The 14615-nt window shown below is 49.1% G+C and overlaps 1 protein-coding gene across 1 annotated transcript in view; it reads right to left on the bottom strand.

The window, feature by feature from the left end:
* The window catches only part of Pla2g4c (phospholipase A2, group IVC (cytosolic, calcium-independent)), a 15960-nt gene extending 9150 nt beyond the window's left edge, over nt 1-6810 (bottom strand). Inside the window, exons 1-5 of the mRNA XM_013036150.1 lie at nt 6794-6810; nt 5913-6024; nt 5603-5739; nt 2454-2643; nt 859-979 (exon numbers count right to left, since the gene is read on the bottom strand). Of these exons, the coding sequence (XP_012891604.1) occupies nt 859-979; nt 2454-2643; nt 5603-5739; nt 5913-6024; nt 6794-6810 (577 nt within the window). The remainder of the gene's footprint in view (nt 1-858; nt 980-2453; nt 2644-5602; nt 5740-5912; nt 6025-6793) is intronic.
* Nucleotides 6811-14615: the final 7805 nt, after the last annotated feature.

Below are 14615 nucleotides of genomic sequence, written 5' to 3'. Positions count from 1 at the left end.
CTCAGGAGGCTGAGATCTGAGGATCGCGGTTCAAAGCCAGCCCGGGCAGGAGAGACTGTGAGACTCCTATCTCCAATAAACTTCTAGAAAACCGGAAGTGGCACTGTAGCTCAAGTGGTAGAGCGCTCGCCTTGAGCTGAAGAGCTGAGGGACAGCGCCCAGGCCCAGAGTTCAAGACCCACAACCGACCCAAAAAATAAATAAAATAAAAATAAAAAAAGAGCAGGGTACCCAGGTGCATACCTGTCATCCTAGTTACTCAGAAGCTAGGATCTAAGGATCGTGGTACAAGGCCAGTCCAGGCAGGAAAGTCTATGAGACTTTTATGTCAATGAACCAGCAAAAAGCTGGAAGTAAGCCAGGCGCTGGTGGCTTATGCCTGTCATCTTAACTACTCCGGAGGTTGAGATCTAAGGATCACGGTGCAAAGCCAGCCCAGGCAGGAAAGTCTGTGAGATTCTTATCTCCAATAAACCACCAGAAAACTGTAAGTGGCACTGTGGTTAATGTGGTAGAGCACTAACCTTGAGCATAAAAGCTCAGGGACAGTGCCCAGGCTCTGAGTTCAAGCCCGGGGACTGGCACATGCGCACACACACACACACACACACACACACACGCATGCACACATGCATGCACACATGCACGCACCACACACACACCTGTCCCTGCCTCCACTTTGACTGTCTCACAAGCATACTGTCTTATAATTCTCTTGATGCACACACCATCAGCCTGTACCCCTGGGTGATTTCTGGCACTCATCTTCTCCTCACCTTCCTGACAGGAAGGTTAGCACACTCTTTCTTGCCTTTTCCCTCCCTCCTTCCCTCCCCAGACCTCCAAATTTTCACTTACTCTTGTTTTTTTTCTTTACCCATTCAGGATGAAGGTCATTGTCGATGGCCGCAAATACGGGGTAGGGCAGGGCCCCGGCCTCCACATCCTTCTTCAGGCTGGACAGACAGGAGTCCTGGAACTGTGGCAGGAGACGAGGAGTGGAGGACTGACCCCACCCTATCATCCCAGGTGCACAGGGACTGATGTCAGGCAAAACCCCGGGTATGCATGGTGAGACATGTTTGATGTAGGCAGGAAAATCTGACCTGAGTCTGGCTATACACATTTCAGTGTGGTATGGGGTGCTGGTGGCTCACAGCTGTCATCCTAGCTACTCAAGAGGCTGAGATCTGAGGATTAAGGTTCAAAGCCAGCCTGGGCAGGAAAGTCAGTGAGACTCTTATCTCCAATAAACCATTAGAAAACCAGAAGTGGAGTTGTGGCTCAAGTGGTAGAGCACTTGCCTTGAGCTGAGGGACAGTGCCCAAGCCCAGAGTTCAAGCCCCACGACCATCAACAACAACAAAACCTTTTCAGTGTGGGCCTAACCTATAGGGAACTCTGACGCCCAGGAATGGGTTAAGAGGTTAGAATGGCAGAAGGCTGAGAATTAGATCCTGAGAAAGTAAAACCATCAAGGCAAGGCAGATGTGGAGCTGTTTGAACATTAAAAATGCTTGAGAAGCCAGGTGCCAGCGGCTCACACCTGTCCTCCTAGCTACTCAGGAGGCTGATATCTGAAGATCATGGTTCAAAGCCAGCCCAGGCAGGAAAGTTCATGAGACTCTCATCTTCAATGAACCATCAGAAAACTAGAAGTGGTGCTGTGGCTCAAGTGGTAGAGTACTCACCTTGAGCTGAAGAGCTCAGGGACAGTGCTCAGGCCCAGAGTTCAAGCCCCATGACCACCACCACCACCAAAAGCCTGAGACCTTGGAAGTAGGATGATTCCCTCTGCTCCCTAACCATAAGGGAATGAATTACTCCTCTGTACTGAACTCAAGTAACCTCTGTCTCCTTTCTCAGACCCCATAAAAGCCTAACTCCAACCCCACCTCCTTGCACAACCTCTGATCCCTAGGGAAGGTTGTTGCCCCTTGCTGTTCCTCAATAAACAGTCCTAGACTGTTGAGACTGAGTCCAACCTTTTCCTTTTTCCAAGGAGAGTGAGCTCTAGGGGGCACAAAGATGTCATCAGGTCCCCTCCCTACAGGGGGTGCCATGTCTAGAACTGGGGTCTGTCTTCTCAAGCAGGCTCAAAGAACTGAGAAGTTGCCAGGTGCCAGTGGCCGTAATCCTGGCTACTCAGGAGGCTGAGATCTGAGGGTCACAGGTCGAAGCCAACCCGGGGCAGGAAAGCCCTGTGAGACTCTTTATCTCCAGTCAACCACCAGAAAACCAGAAGAGGAACTGTGGCTCAAAGTGGTAGAGCACTAGCCTTGAGCTAAAAAGCCCAGGATAGTGCCCAGGCCCAGAGTTCAAGTCCCACAGCTGACAGGAACTGAGAGATTGGAGAAAGAGAGAGACAGGGTAGGGAGGGGTAGAGTTGTTAGACAAGATGCCTAGGGGGACATCTATAAGGGCAATGTGGTGAAGACCTCAGCCAGACTTACCTCTCTGCTCTGTCTAGAGACAATTAAGTAGGCCCAAAAGTCAGTGAGAGAGTAATTTTTGAAGCTGGACGATTCTATGGCTTTCTGCATGCTGACTGACATGGACCACTCCGGCTGTTCAAATCGATGTTTCAGATTGGACTCAACATGGGCTATGTCCCCATGGTTGCTGTAGAAGGAAGACATGGCCCTGTGGGGGAGAGAAAGTGTGGGGTGATATATGTGATTTCTGCATGGAAAATGTGCTCAGATCCAATAGGAATGTCTTCCCTGGGCTAAGAAGTAGACTTATAGGTGTGGGTGCTTTGGGCCTTCTTTTACTATCAGGCTGATATCAGAAGTGTGGAAAGCCAGGGAAGGTGAGCAACATGAGGTCATTAATTAACTCAGGGAAAGTGCTTAACTAATTTATGCTAAAACTTGGGAAAGGATTTAAGCACCTGCTGGAATGATTCTTCCATTTTATAAGCAGGAGGAAATAAAAAAGAGAGCAAAAGCCAGGTGCCGGTGGCTCACGCCCGTAATCCTAACTACTCAGGAGGCTGAGATCTGAGGATCTCAGTTCAAAGCCAGACTGGGCAGGAAAGTCTGAACCAAGCTTATCTCCAATAAACCATCAAAAAACCGGAAGTGGTGCTGTGGCTCAATTGGTAGAGCGCTAGCCTTGAGCTGAAGAGCTGAGGGATAGCCCCCACCACCACCAAAAACAAAACAAAAAAAAAAAGAGCAAAGCTAGAACGAATGACTCCCGAGAGCCAAGTTTTGTTGCTATTTTTCTAGACAAGAGATGTGGCCATCACCTTGTCTTCACAGCCAACCAAGAAAAAGAAGAGGAAGCTCATCTTGCATTGTACAGAGGAAGATACCGAGGCCCAGAGTGGTTGAGCAACTTCCCCAACCTCAAGCAGGCAGGACAAAAGCTGCACTGGGTTTGTTTCCAGATCATCCACCATCTTCACATCTAGTTCTCTATGCTGTGCTGGGGCAGAAGGGACGGAAAACAAGCCCGGGCGTTTTTTTTTTTTTTTTATAGAGGAATAGCTTGCTGCTTCCCATGTAAGAACTCAGAAGGGATTTTTGACGTTCCTGTTCCTGGGTATGAAGTGCTAACTGTTTTCATTTGTTCTGGCCAGTAAAATCACCCCTGGAAAGCCAGGTGTCAGCAACTCTCAGCTCACACCTGTAATCCCAACCACTCAGGAGGCTGAGATGGAAGGATCGTGGTTCAAAGCCAGCTCATACAGGAAAGTTCCTGAGACTCTTTTCTGTAATTAAGCAGCAAAAATCCAGAAAAGAGAGTCTGGGGTTCGGAGTTTAAGTCTCAGTCTAGAAGCAGAAGCAGCAGCAGAAGAAGAAATAGTTTTGGGCTTCTAACAGCACACAGAGGGTCAGAGGGCAGCTCTAGGAACTGAACAAAGCTAGTGGGTGAAATGCCTGTCGTGTGTGTGTATATGTGTGTGTGTGTGTTTGTGTGTGTGTGTATATGTGTGTGTGTGTGTGTGTGAGTCCTGGGGCCTGGGCACTGGGCACTGTCCCTGAACTTCAAGGCTGGTGCTTTACCCACTTGAAACACAGCTCCAATTCTGGCTTTTTTTTTTGTATGTAGTAATTTAGTGGAGATAAAGAGTTTCAAAGGCTTTTCTGCCCTGTTGGCATTGAACCACAATCCTCAGATCTCAACCTGCTGAGTAGCTGGGATTACAGGCATAAACTACTGCATCCAATTTGAGTGGTTTTATGACCTAGACATGGTTGCTTCAATCATTGGCCACTGGCAACTCCAGCACCAGCTCTTCTCTTCCCTCCTGAAGCACATAGTGCCTCCCCAGCCAAGAATATCACCCTAGTTTAGAACCAAGTGTGTCCCTGCCACCATCATCACTATCAGGGGGCACCAACAAGCTCTTCCAGGAACTGGGAACCTCTCTATACCCCCTGTTTCTTGGGTCACAAAAAATCTGCTACAAAACACAAGAGCCCTGACTGACCACTTGGAGCCTTGGCCTGCCCCATGTTATGTTCACAGTGCAGGTGATTGGAACCCAGGCTTTGTGATTTCCTGGTTTGGGGACAGTGTACTGTACTCAGCCTACTAAAGACATTCTCATTCCAAAGACCATAGGTGGCAGGGCCAAGGCACCCGTGCCTATGAACCCACCTCCACACCCAGGGCAAACATTGCTAATCAATCTTGGCATAATTTTTTTTCCTGGGCAGACATGGAAAATGAGATTAATGGCTAACAGAGTTAATGAAACAAAGAGCAGAAACTCAGACCTTAGGGGTGAAGTGGCTCTTGAACAGTCACCCGTGTAGTTCCTGAGTTATGTGGGTTGGCAGGGCGGCTCAGTCTCCAATATTAGGGAAGGGTATTGAATCTTTCCCTTCTGTTGCTCCTGCTGCTGTACTGTAGTTAAGAAAGAAAGCCTTGGGCTGGGAAGGTGGCTCAGTGGTAGAGCGCTTGCCTTGCATGCATGAGGCCCTGGGTTTGATTCCTCAGCACCACATAAGCAAAAAGAAAAAAAGCCAGAAGTGGTGCTGTGGCTCAAGTGGTAGAGTGCTAGCCTTGAGCTGAAGAGCTGAGGGACAGAACCCAGGCCCAGAGTTCAGGCCCCATGACCGGACCCCCCAAAAAAAGAAAGAAAGAAAGAAAGAAAGAAGGCCTTGCTGGGGACTGGCAGCTCAGGCCTATAATCCCAGCAACTCAGAAGGCCAAGATTTGAAGATTGAGGTTCAAAGCCAGCCTGGGCAGGAAAAGCCTGTGAGATTCCTATCTCAAAATGGGCGCGTATGTGCATGCGCGTGTGCACGCACACACACACTGAAAAAAAAGGATATCAGTATTTGATATCCTTTCTTTTCTTTTTTTTTGCCAGTCCTGGGCTTGAACTCAGAGCCTGGGTGTTGTCTCTGAGGTTTTTCTCAAAGCTGGCACTCTACCTTTTGAACCCCAGCTTCACTTCTGGTGTTTTGGTTGTTCATTGGAGTCTCCTACTTACCTGCCCTGGGGCTGGCTTTGAACCATGATCCTCAGATCCCAACCTCCTGAGTAGCTGGGATGACAGGCGTGAGCCACCAATGCCCAGCTCATTGTCATTTTGGTGTTGGAAAATACTCTTTATTTTCAGATCCAGAAACTCAGTACTTACCAGGTGGAGCCTGAGACCCCGGCCAGGTACATGATGGCGTCCAATAGGCCGAGTTCTTTCAACTCACTCAGGACCCCGAGAAAGCCGATGTGTGCACGCATTCCGCCGCCTGAACCCAAAACGGCGATAAGTGGAGCCTGGGCATTGGGGCAGAAGGTGGTGAGAGGTTAAGGACTCAGGTGGGAGTCTAAGCCCTCCCCTTCAGTGCTTGGGCTCCTGGTGCCCCCTGCCCTCACCCTGGCTCAGCTGAGGCTTCAGATCCTGGGGTACAATGGAGGAACCCCCAAGGTTATCTTCTGCCATCCCTCACCTGAGTGGCCTGGATGCCCTGGACTTCCAGAGCTTTTAACACCCAGGGGTTGCGTTTCTCCACACACGCCTTCTCTTGTTTCACGCCCTCCTGAGCGAGGCCATCTTGAGGACTTCCAAAGGCAGAACATAAAACAAAATCCAGACAATGCGCAGTGAGAGGAAGAATAAAAATACAGCATGTGTCCAGTGGCACCTGCCATTCAGGGGGTGCTAGTGGTTCATGCCTCTCATCCTAACCATTTGGGAGGTTGAGCTGGGAAGGATCCCATTTGGAGGCCAGCCCAGGCAAACCTATGAGATCCCCAGCCCTTCTCCATCATAAGAAACTCTGGTGCCAGGCCAACCCAAGCAGAAAAGTCCATTAGATTCTGTCTCAATGGAGAAGCTGGGCATGGTGGTATATGCCTGTCATCCCGGCTATGATAGGCAGCTTCAAATAGGTGGGTTGTGGTCCAAGACAAAAACTAAGACTGTATCTCAAAATAACCCGTGCAAAAAAATGGCAGGAATTTGGCTCCGCAGAAGAGCACCTGCCTAATAAGCATGAGGCTCTGAGTTCAAACCCCACTACCTCCTGTAAAAAATTGGGCAAGCGGGAAGTCAGTGGCTCACGCCTATAATCCCAGGTACTCAGCTAGTCAGGAATTTGAGATCTGAGAATAGGGGCTCCAGATCAGCCCAGGCAGGAAAATCCATGAGACTCTTATCTCCAATTAACCAACAAAAAGCCAGAAGTAGAGGTATGGTTCAAGTAGTAGAGCACTAGATTTGAATGAAAAAGCTCAAGGATAGCATCCGGGCCCTGAGTTCAAGACTCAGGCCCCACGTGCACATTCACGCATGCACACACACACACACACAATCATACATTTAGCTTACTTTGTGTTTTCGGCCATCAGTGATTTGGAGGATGGCTCGTGGCTCATCTTCCAAATCTCCTTCGCTTATTCTACTTCAAATGTTGCCCCTCCTGGCTGCAATCAAGCAGATAATTATTTGGGTCAGCTCAAGCCTGAGCTGGGGCCTGCTTGAAGGCCTTGGGCTTGTTTTCTGGAAACCCATTGGTAGAACTGGCTGTTTGGTTTCTTGGAATTTGGATCAACTGTGTTCTTTGTCATTCTTTTCACCTGACCTCTTCCCCTCCCATCCCAGAGACCGTGGCTCCCCTCAAATTTAGCTCTGGTTTCATAGCCATCTCAGGGATCGAGGCCAAACCAGGGGACAATGGCCAATGCTGACAATATCATCCAGCCCTGATGTGTGCCCTTTCCCTCCTCCCCATGAGGCATGATTCCTGGGTGGGCACTGGGTACAGGGAGGTTGTCTCTGTGACCAGATGCCAAGCAATGGAGAATGGTGACTTCTTCTAGGGTTGGCTGTGATCCCCCAGATTAATCTTTTCTCTGGGGCCATTGCTAGGAGACTGGCTGAGGGAGAGACTCCCCCTGACAATGGGACATCTCTAGACTTCCCAGGTGTTCAGTCCACTATCTGCTCTTCCTCCCCTCTCTGCAAGGATTTGGGATAAAAGAGCTGAAATTCTGCAAGGCAGAATATACTCTGGAGAAGAAGTTACAATTGTTGGTAAGCAGCAGGGGAGAAAGCGATTCACACTCCCTACACACATCTTGCAGAATACTGGCATTCATGCTTGGGCCAGCCACCCAGGAGGCTGAGATCTGAGGATCACAGTTCAAAGCCAGCTCAGACAGGAAAGTCCATGAGACTCTTATCTCCAATAAGCCACCTAAATACCAGAAGTGGAGCTATGGCTCACATGGAGCTCCAGGCTTGGGATGGGAGGGGGGATGGGGAGGGAGATAAAGGGGGAAACCATGAGGCTCTGAGTTCAAGTTCCATTATTTGCACAAGCAAAAGCAAAAGCAAAAAAGCCATATTCTAAAATTGCTTTTATTCTATTTATCCACCTATCCCTTCCTACAGCAGTACCTGTTTAGAATGGCACCCCCTAATATCTTCTTGATCCCACCCCCTCCCCCGGCCTCCCGCCTTGTCCCCCAAAAGGGGACAAGTCTGAAGTTGGAAGGAGACTGTCTGAAGTTTGTGCCTGCATCAGAGCTCCAAGAACAGGACCAGGCAGGAGGGAATTGGTTGAGAAGATCTGGCTACTTACGATGCTGGGGGTCTCCTGCAGTCCTGAATGGGTCAGAAGGCAGAGACAGGAAGGAGCAGCTACGAGCAGTCTCGAGGAGCGCTAAGGTGTAGGTCTCTTCAGGTGTGTGGGCCAGTCCTGTCAAGTGCCCTTTATATAGGGCGTTTAAAGGAAGTGGCTGGGAACCCAGCCCGTGGGGAGGGGGAGAGGTTGGTGTAAGATTAGTTTATTTTTTAATTATTTTTTATCACCTCTAGCACAAGCTGGGCCTTTGGGTGTGGCTTGTGGGAAGTGTCTACCTTACGTCCTTTACATGGACGTAAACACATGCGTGTTTAGCAGGCACAGCCTTGGGTTTAATTCTGAGCCCCAACCACAACATCATGCAATGAGTGGCACATCAAAATGATCTTGCTTGTGTGTGTGTGTGTGTGTGTGTGTGTGTGTGGTGCTGGTCCTAGGGCTTGAACTCAGGGCACTGTCCCTAAGGGTTCTTTTGTTTTTATTGTTTTTATGGGAGGGGGGGTCCATCAGTGGTGGGGTTTAAACTCAGGGCCTGGGCACTGTCCCTGAGCTTTTTGCTCAAGGCTAGCATTATACTACTTGAGCCAAAGCTCTACTTCTGGCTTTTTTTCCCTTTTTGGTCGGTCGTAGGGTTTGAACTCTGGGCCTGGGCATTGTCCCTCTGCTCTTTACCTCAAGGCAAGCACTCTACCACTTGAGCCACAGCGCCACTTCCGGTTTTCTAATGGCTTTTTGGAGATAAGAGTCTCATGGAGTTTCCTGCCCAGGCTGGCTTTGAACCGCGTTCTTCCGACCTCAGCTTCCAGAATAGCTAGGATGACAGGTGTGAGCCATGGGCATCGGGCAGGTTTTTTTTTTTTTTAATATATGTTTTTATTGTAAAGATACTGTACAGAGAGTTACAGTTACATGAGCAAGGTAATGAGTCCATTTCCTATAAAGCATTGTTACCCCTTCCTTTGTTTTTCCCCTACCATCCCTTTCCTCCTCCCCACCTCCCCTCCTCCTTTTTTTTTTTTAAATTGGAGATAAGTGTCTGATGGACTTTCCTGCCCCAGCTGGCTTCAAACTATGATCCTCAGATTTCAGCCTCCTGAGTAGCTGATTATGGGCATGAACTACTGGTACCTGGCTCATCATGTTTTCTATTTCTGTTCCCAATCTCTCCATGTCATCTCTTCACCCCTTCCCTTCAAGTTTCTTTCCTGATACAGGATACCTGCCAGACTTCAGGAATTTATTACATAGAGTTTTGACCAAGGTGCTTTAAAGAAAAATCCAATTTCAAAACCATACCTTGTGGATTTTCATAGGTGCACTGTAGTTCTGAGTTACTAGAAATTGGTTTACATCATGTGAGCTGATATGCATTTTCCTGCCTTAAAATCTGCCTACCCTGGAGAAAACTATGTCCAAACAGGAAGATAAAAAGCTAGAATACAGAAGGCTCAGATCTGAAGATTGCAGTTCAAAGCCAGCCCCGGCAGGAAAGGCCATGGGCCTCTCCAATTAACCATCAAAAGTCCAGAGCTGTGGCTCAAGTGGCAGAACACTGACTGGATTGCATTCTGGGAACTGCCCATCAAGTGTCTGCATTACTGCACGGAAAACATCTGCATCTTGAGCATGCGCAGTTGGTCTTCAATGGCTGTCTCTTTGGAAGTGTAAACGGATGGATTGCCAGGGTCTGTGGTATACTTTTATGGTTTTGGAAGCGTCCAGTATCTGCTTAGTTCCTCTGTCCTCTTTCCTCCCTTCCCTCCCCTCCTCCTTTCAATGTCTCCGTTTTGTTTTCCTGTCTTCAATGGAACCCTGAGAATAGGTGGACAAGTACCACCAACCCCCTAATTTCAGTTCAACTCCTTCATTGGAAAAACATGATCAAAATGACTAGGATGTCCAAACAGAACAACGTGGAATCCAGCCAGGAGCCGCCAGTACCGGGTAAAGAAACATCAATACCACGTGTGCTCTTCCCCTTCACCAAAGGGCTCTCTCCTTTTTTGGAGGGGGGTGGGGAGGGAGGGAGAGGGAAGACTGCCCTGGAACTCATGATCCTCTTGCTTCCACCTCCTGGGTGCTGGGATTAATGAAGTGCATCACCACACCTGGCCTTTCTTCTTAAGACTTTCATTCTGCTCCCTTTCCTTTTCTTCACCACACCTGGCCTTTCTTCTTAAGACTTTCATTCTGCTCCCTTTCCTTTTCTCTCTCCTCTCTCTTCCTCCCTCCTCCTTATTCTGGCCCAAATGCAGCTTGGAAATGTTTGTCACAGGAGAAAGAGCTGGCCTCAAGATGGGACATCTATACCATGGAATATCATACAGCCATAAAGAAGATGTTACATCATTGACAGATGGATACAGTGGAAGATCATCATCATGAGATAAAGCCAAATACTGCATAGATTCACTCATTTGTGAAATCTAGACCTAAAAGACATTTACAGGTATACTAATTATCTATATTATCTATCTATCTATCTATCTATCTATCTATCTATCTATCTATCTATCTATCTATCTATCTATCTATCTATCCCGATCTACAGACCTGTAGATCTAACTGTGGCCTATTTGGGGGAGATGAAGGGGAAGGGAGAGGACCAAAGGAGAGGATAAGTGAAGTTCATATTTACATAGGGGCACATTAATTTATATTCATGTACGGAAATAGGACAATGAAACCTGTGGATTGTTTGTCATGGGGATTTTTTTCTCTATTACTTTTTAGCACTCTACCACTTGAGCCACAGCTCCACAGTTCACTGGAGATGAGAGTCTCGTGGACGTTCCTTCCTGGGCTGGAATTGAATGATGATTCTCAGATCTCAGTCTCCTGAGTAGCTGGGATGACAGGTGTGAGTCACCAGAGTCCAGCTGGGATTATTTTAAGGAAGGGGAAGGGAATGAGGAAGCCTGATGATGGGATAACAGATGCATGTATAGAAATATCACCATGACCCGTGGGCCTCCCGCCATGCCTAATAAATGATTTTTCTTTTTCCTATTTCTGTCACGAGAGAAGTCTGCGGCCCAACTCCATTTTCTACACCTTCCCTTCCCACACTCCCCCCCGCCCCGCCCATAGCCAAGGTCACCTAAAAGATTACCCCAAACCAACGACTTCTGAAGAGTTCCTAGCAAAACTAGAACTAAGAAGAAATGATACCCAACCGTCAAAGGACTTCTCTAGAAATCCTTGCAAAATTCTAACAGGGTAATTTAAACAAACCCAAGGCTCAACTGTAGAGTTTCTCAGCAACTCATTGCAAAACCAGCATTAAGATAAGAAAAGGTCAGATGCTGGCCCTGAACACAGGCACGTTGGCCAAGCACCAGAAATAACGTCTTCTGCAGAAAATGGGGCCCAAGTAACACATGCCTCTGCTCCCCTTCCTATAAAACCTCCAAGAGGGACCTGGGGTGAGGGTGGGGTGACCAGACCTTCTTGTCTGCCCTTTGTTACCTCTGGTGCCTCCTTTTGGATGTTCAGAGACAGCGACTGTGTCTATGTGTGCCCAATCTACCGCATGCTTTTGCCATAAACTCTGTCTGGTTGTCAACTTTGTGCCACCAGATACCACTAAGTGGAGTGCTAGGGAGAGCTGGGGAATTGGGGTTGAGAGCTGTTAATAGTAAGGCCGTAGTACAGTGCTGATATCTGTCTGTCTGCCCCTCCTCTCTCTGTACACAACTCCTCAGCACACAGCTCCTCTTGTCTCTAGCAAGGGAGCCCCGGGGGATGACTGTGGATACAAGCTGGAATGATCTGCCAGCTGTCAGACCACTACTGAAGGCTCAGGTCACAATGCCCCTGTATTTAAAAACATCCTTGGATTCAGATGCCAGGCTCACGTCCGTAATCCCAGCTACTGAGGAGTCTGAGATCTGAGGATTGTAGTTTGAAGCCGGCCCTAGCAGGAAAGTCTGTGAGATTCTTATGACTCAAGTGGCAGAGTGTCTGCCAGCCTGGAGCAAAAAAACAAAAGCTCAAGGATAGTGCCCAGGCCCTGAGTTCAAGACCCAGGACTGGCACATGCACACGTGCGCGCGTGCACACACACACACACAGTTGGTCTTGAAGGGTAAGGAGAGAAGTTAGAGGAGTCCGCTTACTCAGAACACATGATGATTAATGCGAGTGGCACCATTTTCCAGGAAAGGATTGCAGAAAAATTGATGGGGACATTCTTAAGGTGTTACTCAAGTATAAAACCGGCTTGTTTTTCCATTCTAAGACTCTTGAACTCAAGGCCTCTTAGTCATGCTCAAAAGCAAACTACTTCAGCTACACCCCCAATCCTGTTTTATTTTTAAGATAAGTTCCCCCCCCCCCAGGGCTGGCATTAGACTGCAATCCCCCTATCTCCACCCTCCACATCGCTGGCACGCATCCCCATGCCCACCCAGGAAACTAGTGATTCTTATAGGCAACTACAGGCAAAAGTGAAGTTGGAGGTTGATCTTCCATGAACTACCCAAACAAAGCCAGAAGTGAAGTGGAGCTGTGGCACAAATGGTAGAGTGCCAGCCTTGAGTGGAAAAAAGCTCAGGGTCAGTGCCTAGGCTTTAGTACAAGCCCCAGGACCAGCACGCACGCGCGTGCACGTGCGCGCGCGCACACACACACACACACACACACACACACACACACACACACACGGTCTCGAGTGAATTAAACCTTTCTCCTTTGACCTTATTCTGCATGCTAGTGTATTACTTCACACCTTGGTACCAACTAGTCCAAGCCCTGATGGCCACCCAAATGGTGAGCCCGTCAAACCCACCTGTGCTTCTAAACTCACACAATACCGTGCCACACCTTTGGCCACGCACCTGGAAGCCAGCCATGTTCCAGGGATTTTACCCACCAAGCTCAGACACCCCTGCGTGCCACCCCCTACCATCCCTGACTTTTGCTTCCTCCCAAACCCACAGGAGGTGTTCTGCCCACTTGGAAGCCATAGTTCAGCTTCTTATGTCAGATACTGATGTTGCTGCTTCCTTCCTCAAAAGGCCCTGGCCTTGGGTGGCAGCAAACTGCAGGCAAGGACATCTGCCTGGCAAGGAGTGACATCCTGTCAACTGGCCAGAAGGTTGAGATCTAAGGATTGGGGTTCGAAGCCAGCCTGGGCAGGCAAGTCCGTGAGACTCTGATCTCCAATGAACCACCAGAAAACTGGAAGTGGCGCTGTGGCTCAAAGTGGTAGAGCATTCACCTTGATGGAGAAAGCTCAGGGATAGTGCCCAGGCTCCTAGTTCAAGCCCCACAACAAAGAAAGGAAGAAAGAAAGAGAGGGCTGGGAAGGTGGCTCAGTGGTAGAGCATTTGCCTTGCATGCATGAGGCCCTGGGTTCGATTCCTTAGCACCACATAAGCAAAAAGAAAAAAAGCAGGGAAGTGGCGCTGTGGCTCAAGTGGTAGAGTGCTAGCCTTGAGCTGAAGAGCTGAGGGACAGCGCCCAGGCCGAGTTCAAGCCCCACAACCGGACCAATAAAAAAAAAAAGAAAGAGAGAGAGAGCGAAAGGAAGGAAGGAAGGAAGAGGAAGAAGGAGGAAGAAGGGAGGAGGAAGGTAGGAAGAGAAGAGGAGGAGGAGGAAGAGGAAGAAGTAGTGCCCAATGTGGCTCTGGCACTTTCTGGGCCTCTGGCAGGTGTTGATAAGGGTTAGGGAGAGGGCATGACAGCATAGCCTGCAGAATCACATTTCCAGGAAGTGGCCACACTCCCACCTCTATCTTCAGCACCTGCCCCCCCACCCTAAGGTTAGGAACCAAGGCCAAATCTCAGTTCACCCCAGGCTAGACTAGAGGTCAGTGCCGCATTCTCACAGATAATATTCCTCCTGATCTGGGTAGCTTTCTCAGGAATCAGGGGCAGAGTTAATCAAGTGATGGGCATCTCTTCCCATCATTTCCCAGGAGCCTCCAGGAGACACCTCATCATATGAGTCATTTCAGAATGCTGTGTGATGGGGGGGTGCATTTCCTGGGGTACCCCATCTACAACCCCAGCTCCACCACGGCACACCTTAACAGAGAACTGATAATGGGGCCCCGGCCCATCACCCACACACAACAGACCACATGACCCCTTCCTGTGGGACAAGGAACCAGCTGTGACTGTCTGTGGCCACACCAACTCCTGGCTTGCCACTGCCAAGGCTGAGGACACTGAGCGTAGCTTGTCCCTGTGCCCCAGTGTCCCCATGTGTTTGAGTGAGAATACAGGCGTGAGACGATGGCTGGGCTGGGAGAATCCCACAAGTCCCCCATCTCCTCACTCCTGTCTCATCTTCCCGCCAGTGAGTGGCCAGAAGCCAGCACAAATCCCAGAGATGCCATTACGGGGAAACAAGCTTTTCTAGAAGATTACTCTCCCTTGTACCAAGAGATGTCACACGGCACTGGGCAGATTCCCCACATCTCCATCTTACGTACCTCACCCACCCTGTGCTGGGCTGTGTGTGGCCCTCACAGGCCACACCCACAGGAGGACAGGGCCCCACTCCCAGAGCTCCCAAAGTAGTAGAGGTGGAAGGTTCTGGAAGAAGTGAAGGGACGC

This window comes from Dipodomys ordii, unplaced genomic scaffold, assembly GCF_000151885.1.
Source record: "Dipodomys ordii isolate 6190 unplaced genomic scaffold, Dord_2.0 Scaffold250, whole genome shotgun sequence".
Lineage (NCBI taxonomy): Eukaryota > Metazoa > Chordata > Mammalia > Rodentia > Heteromyidae > Dipodomys > Dipodomys ordii.
This window is presented reverse-complemented; position numbering and strand designations above follow the sequence as displayed.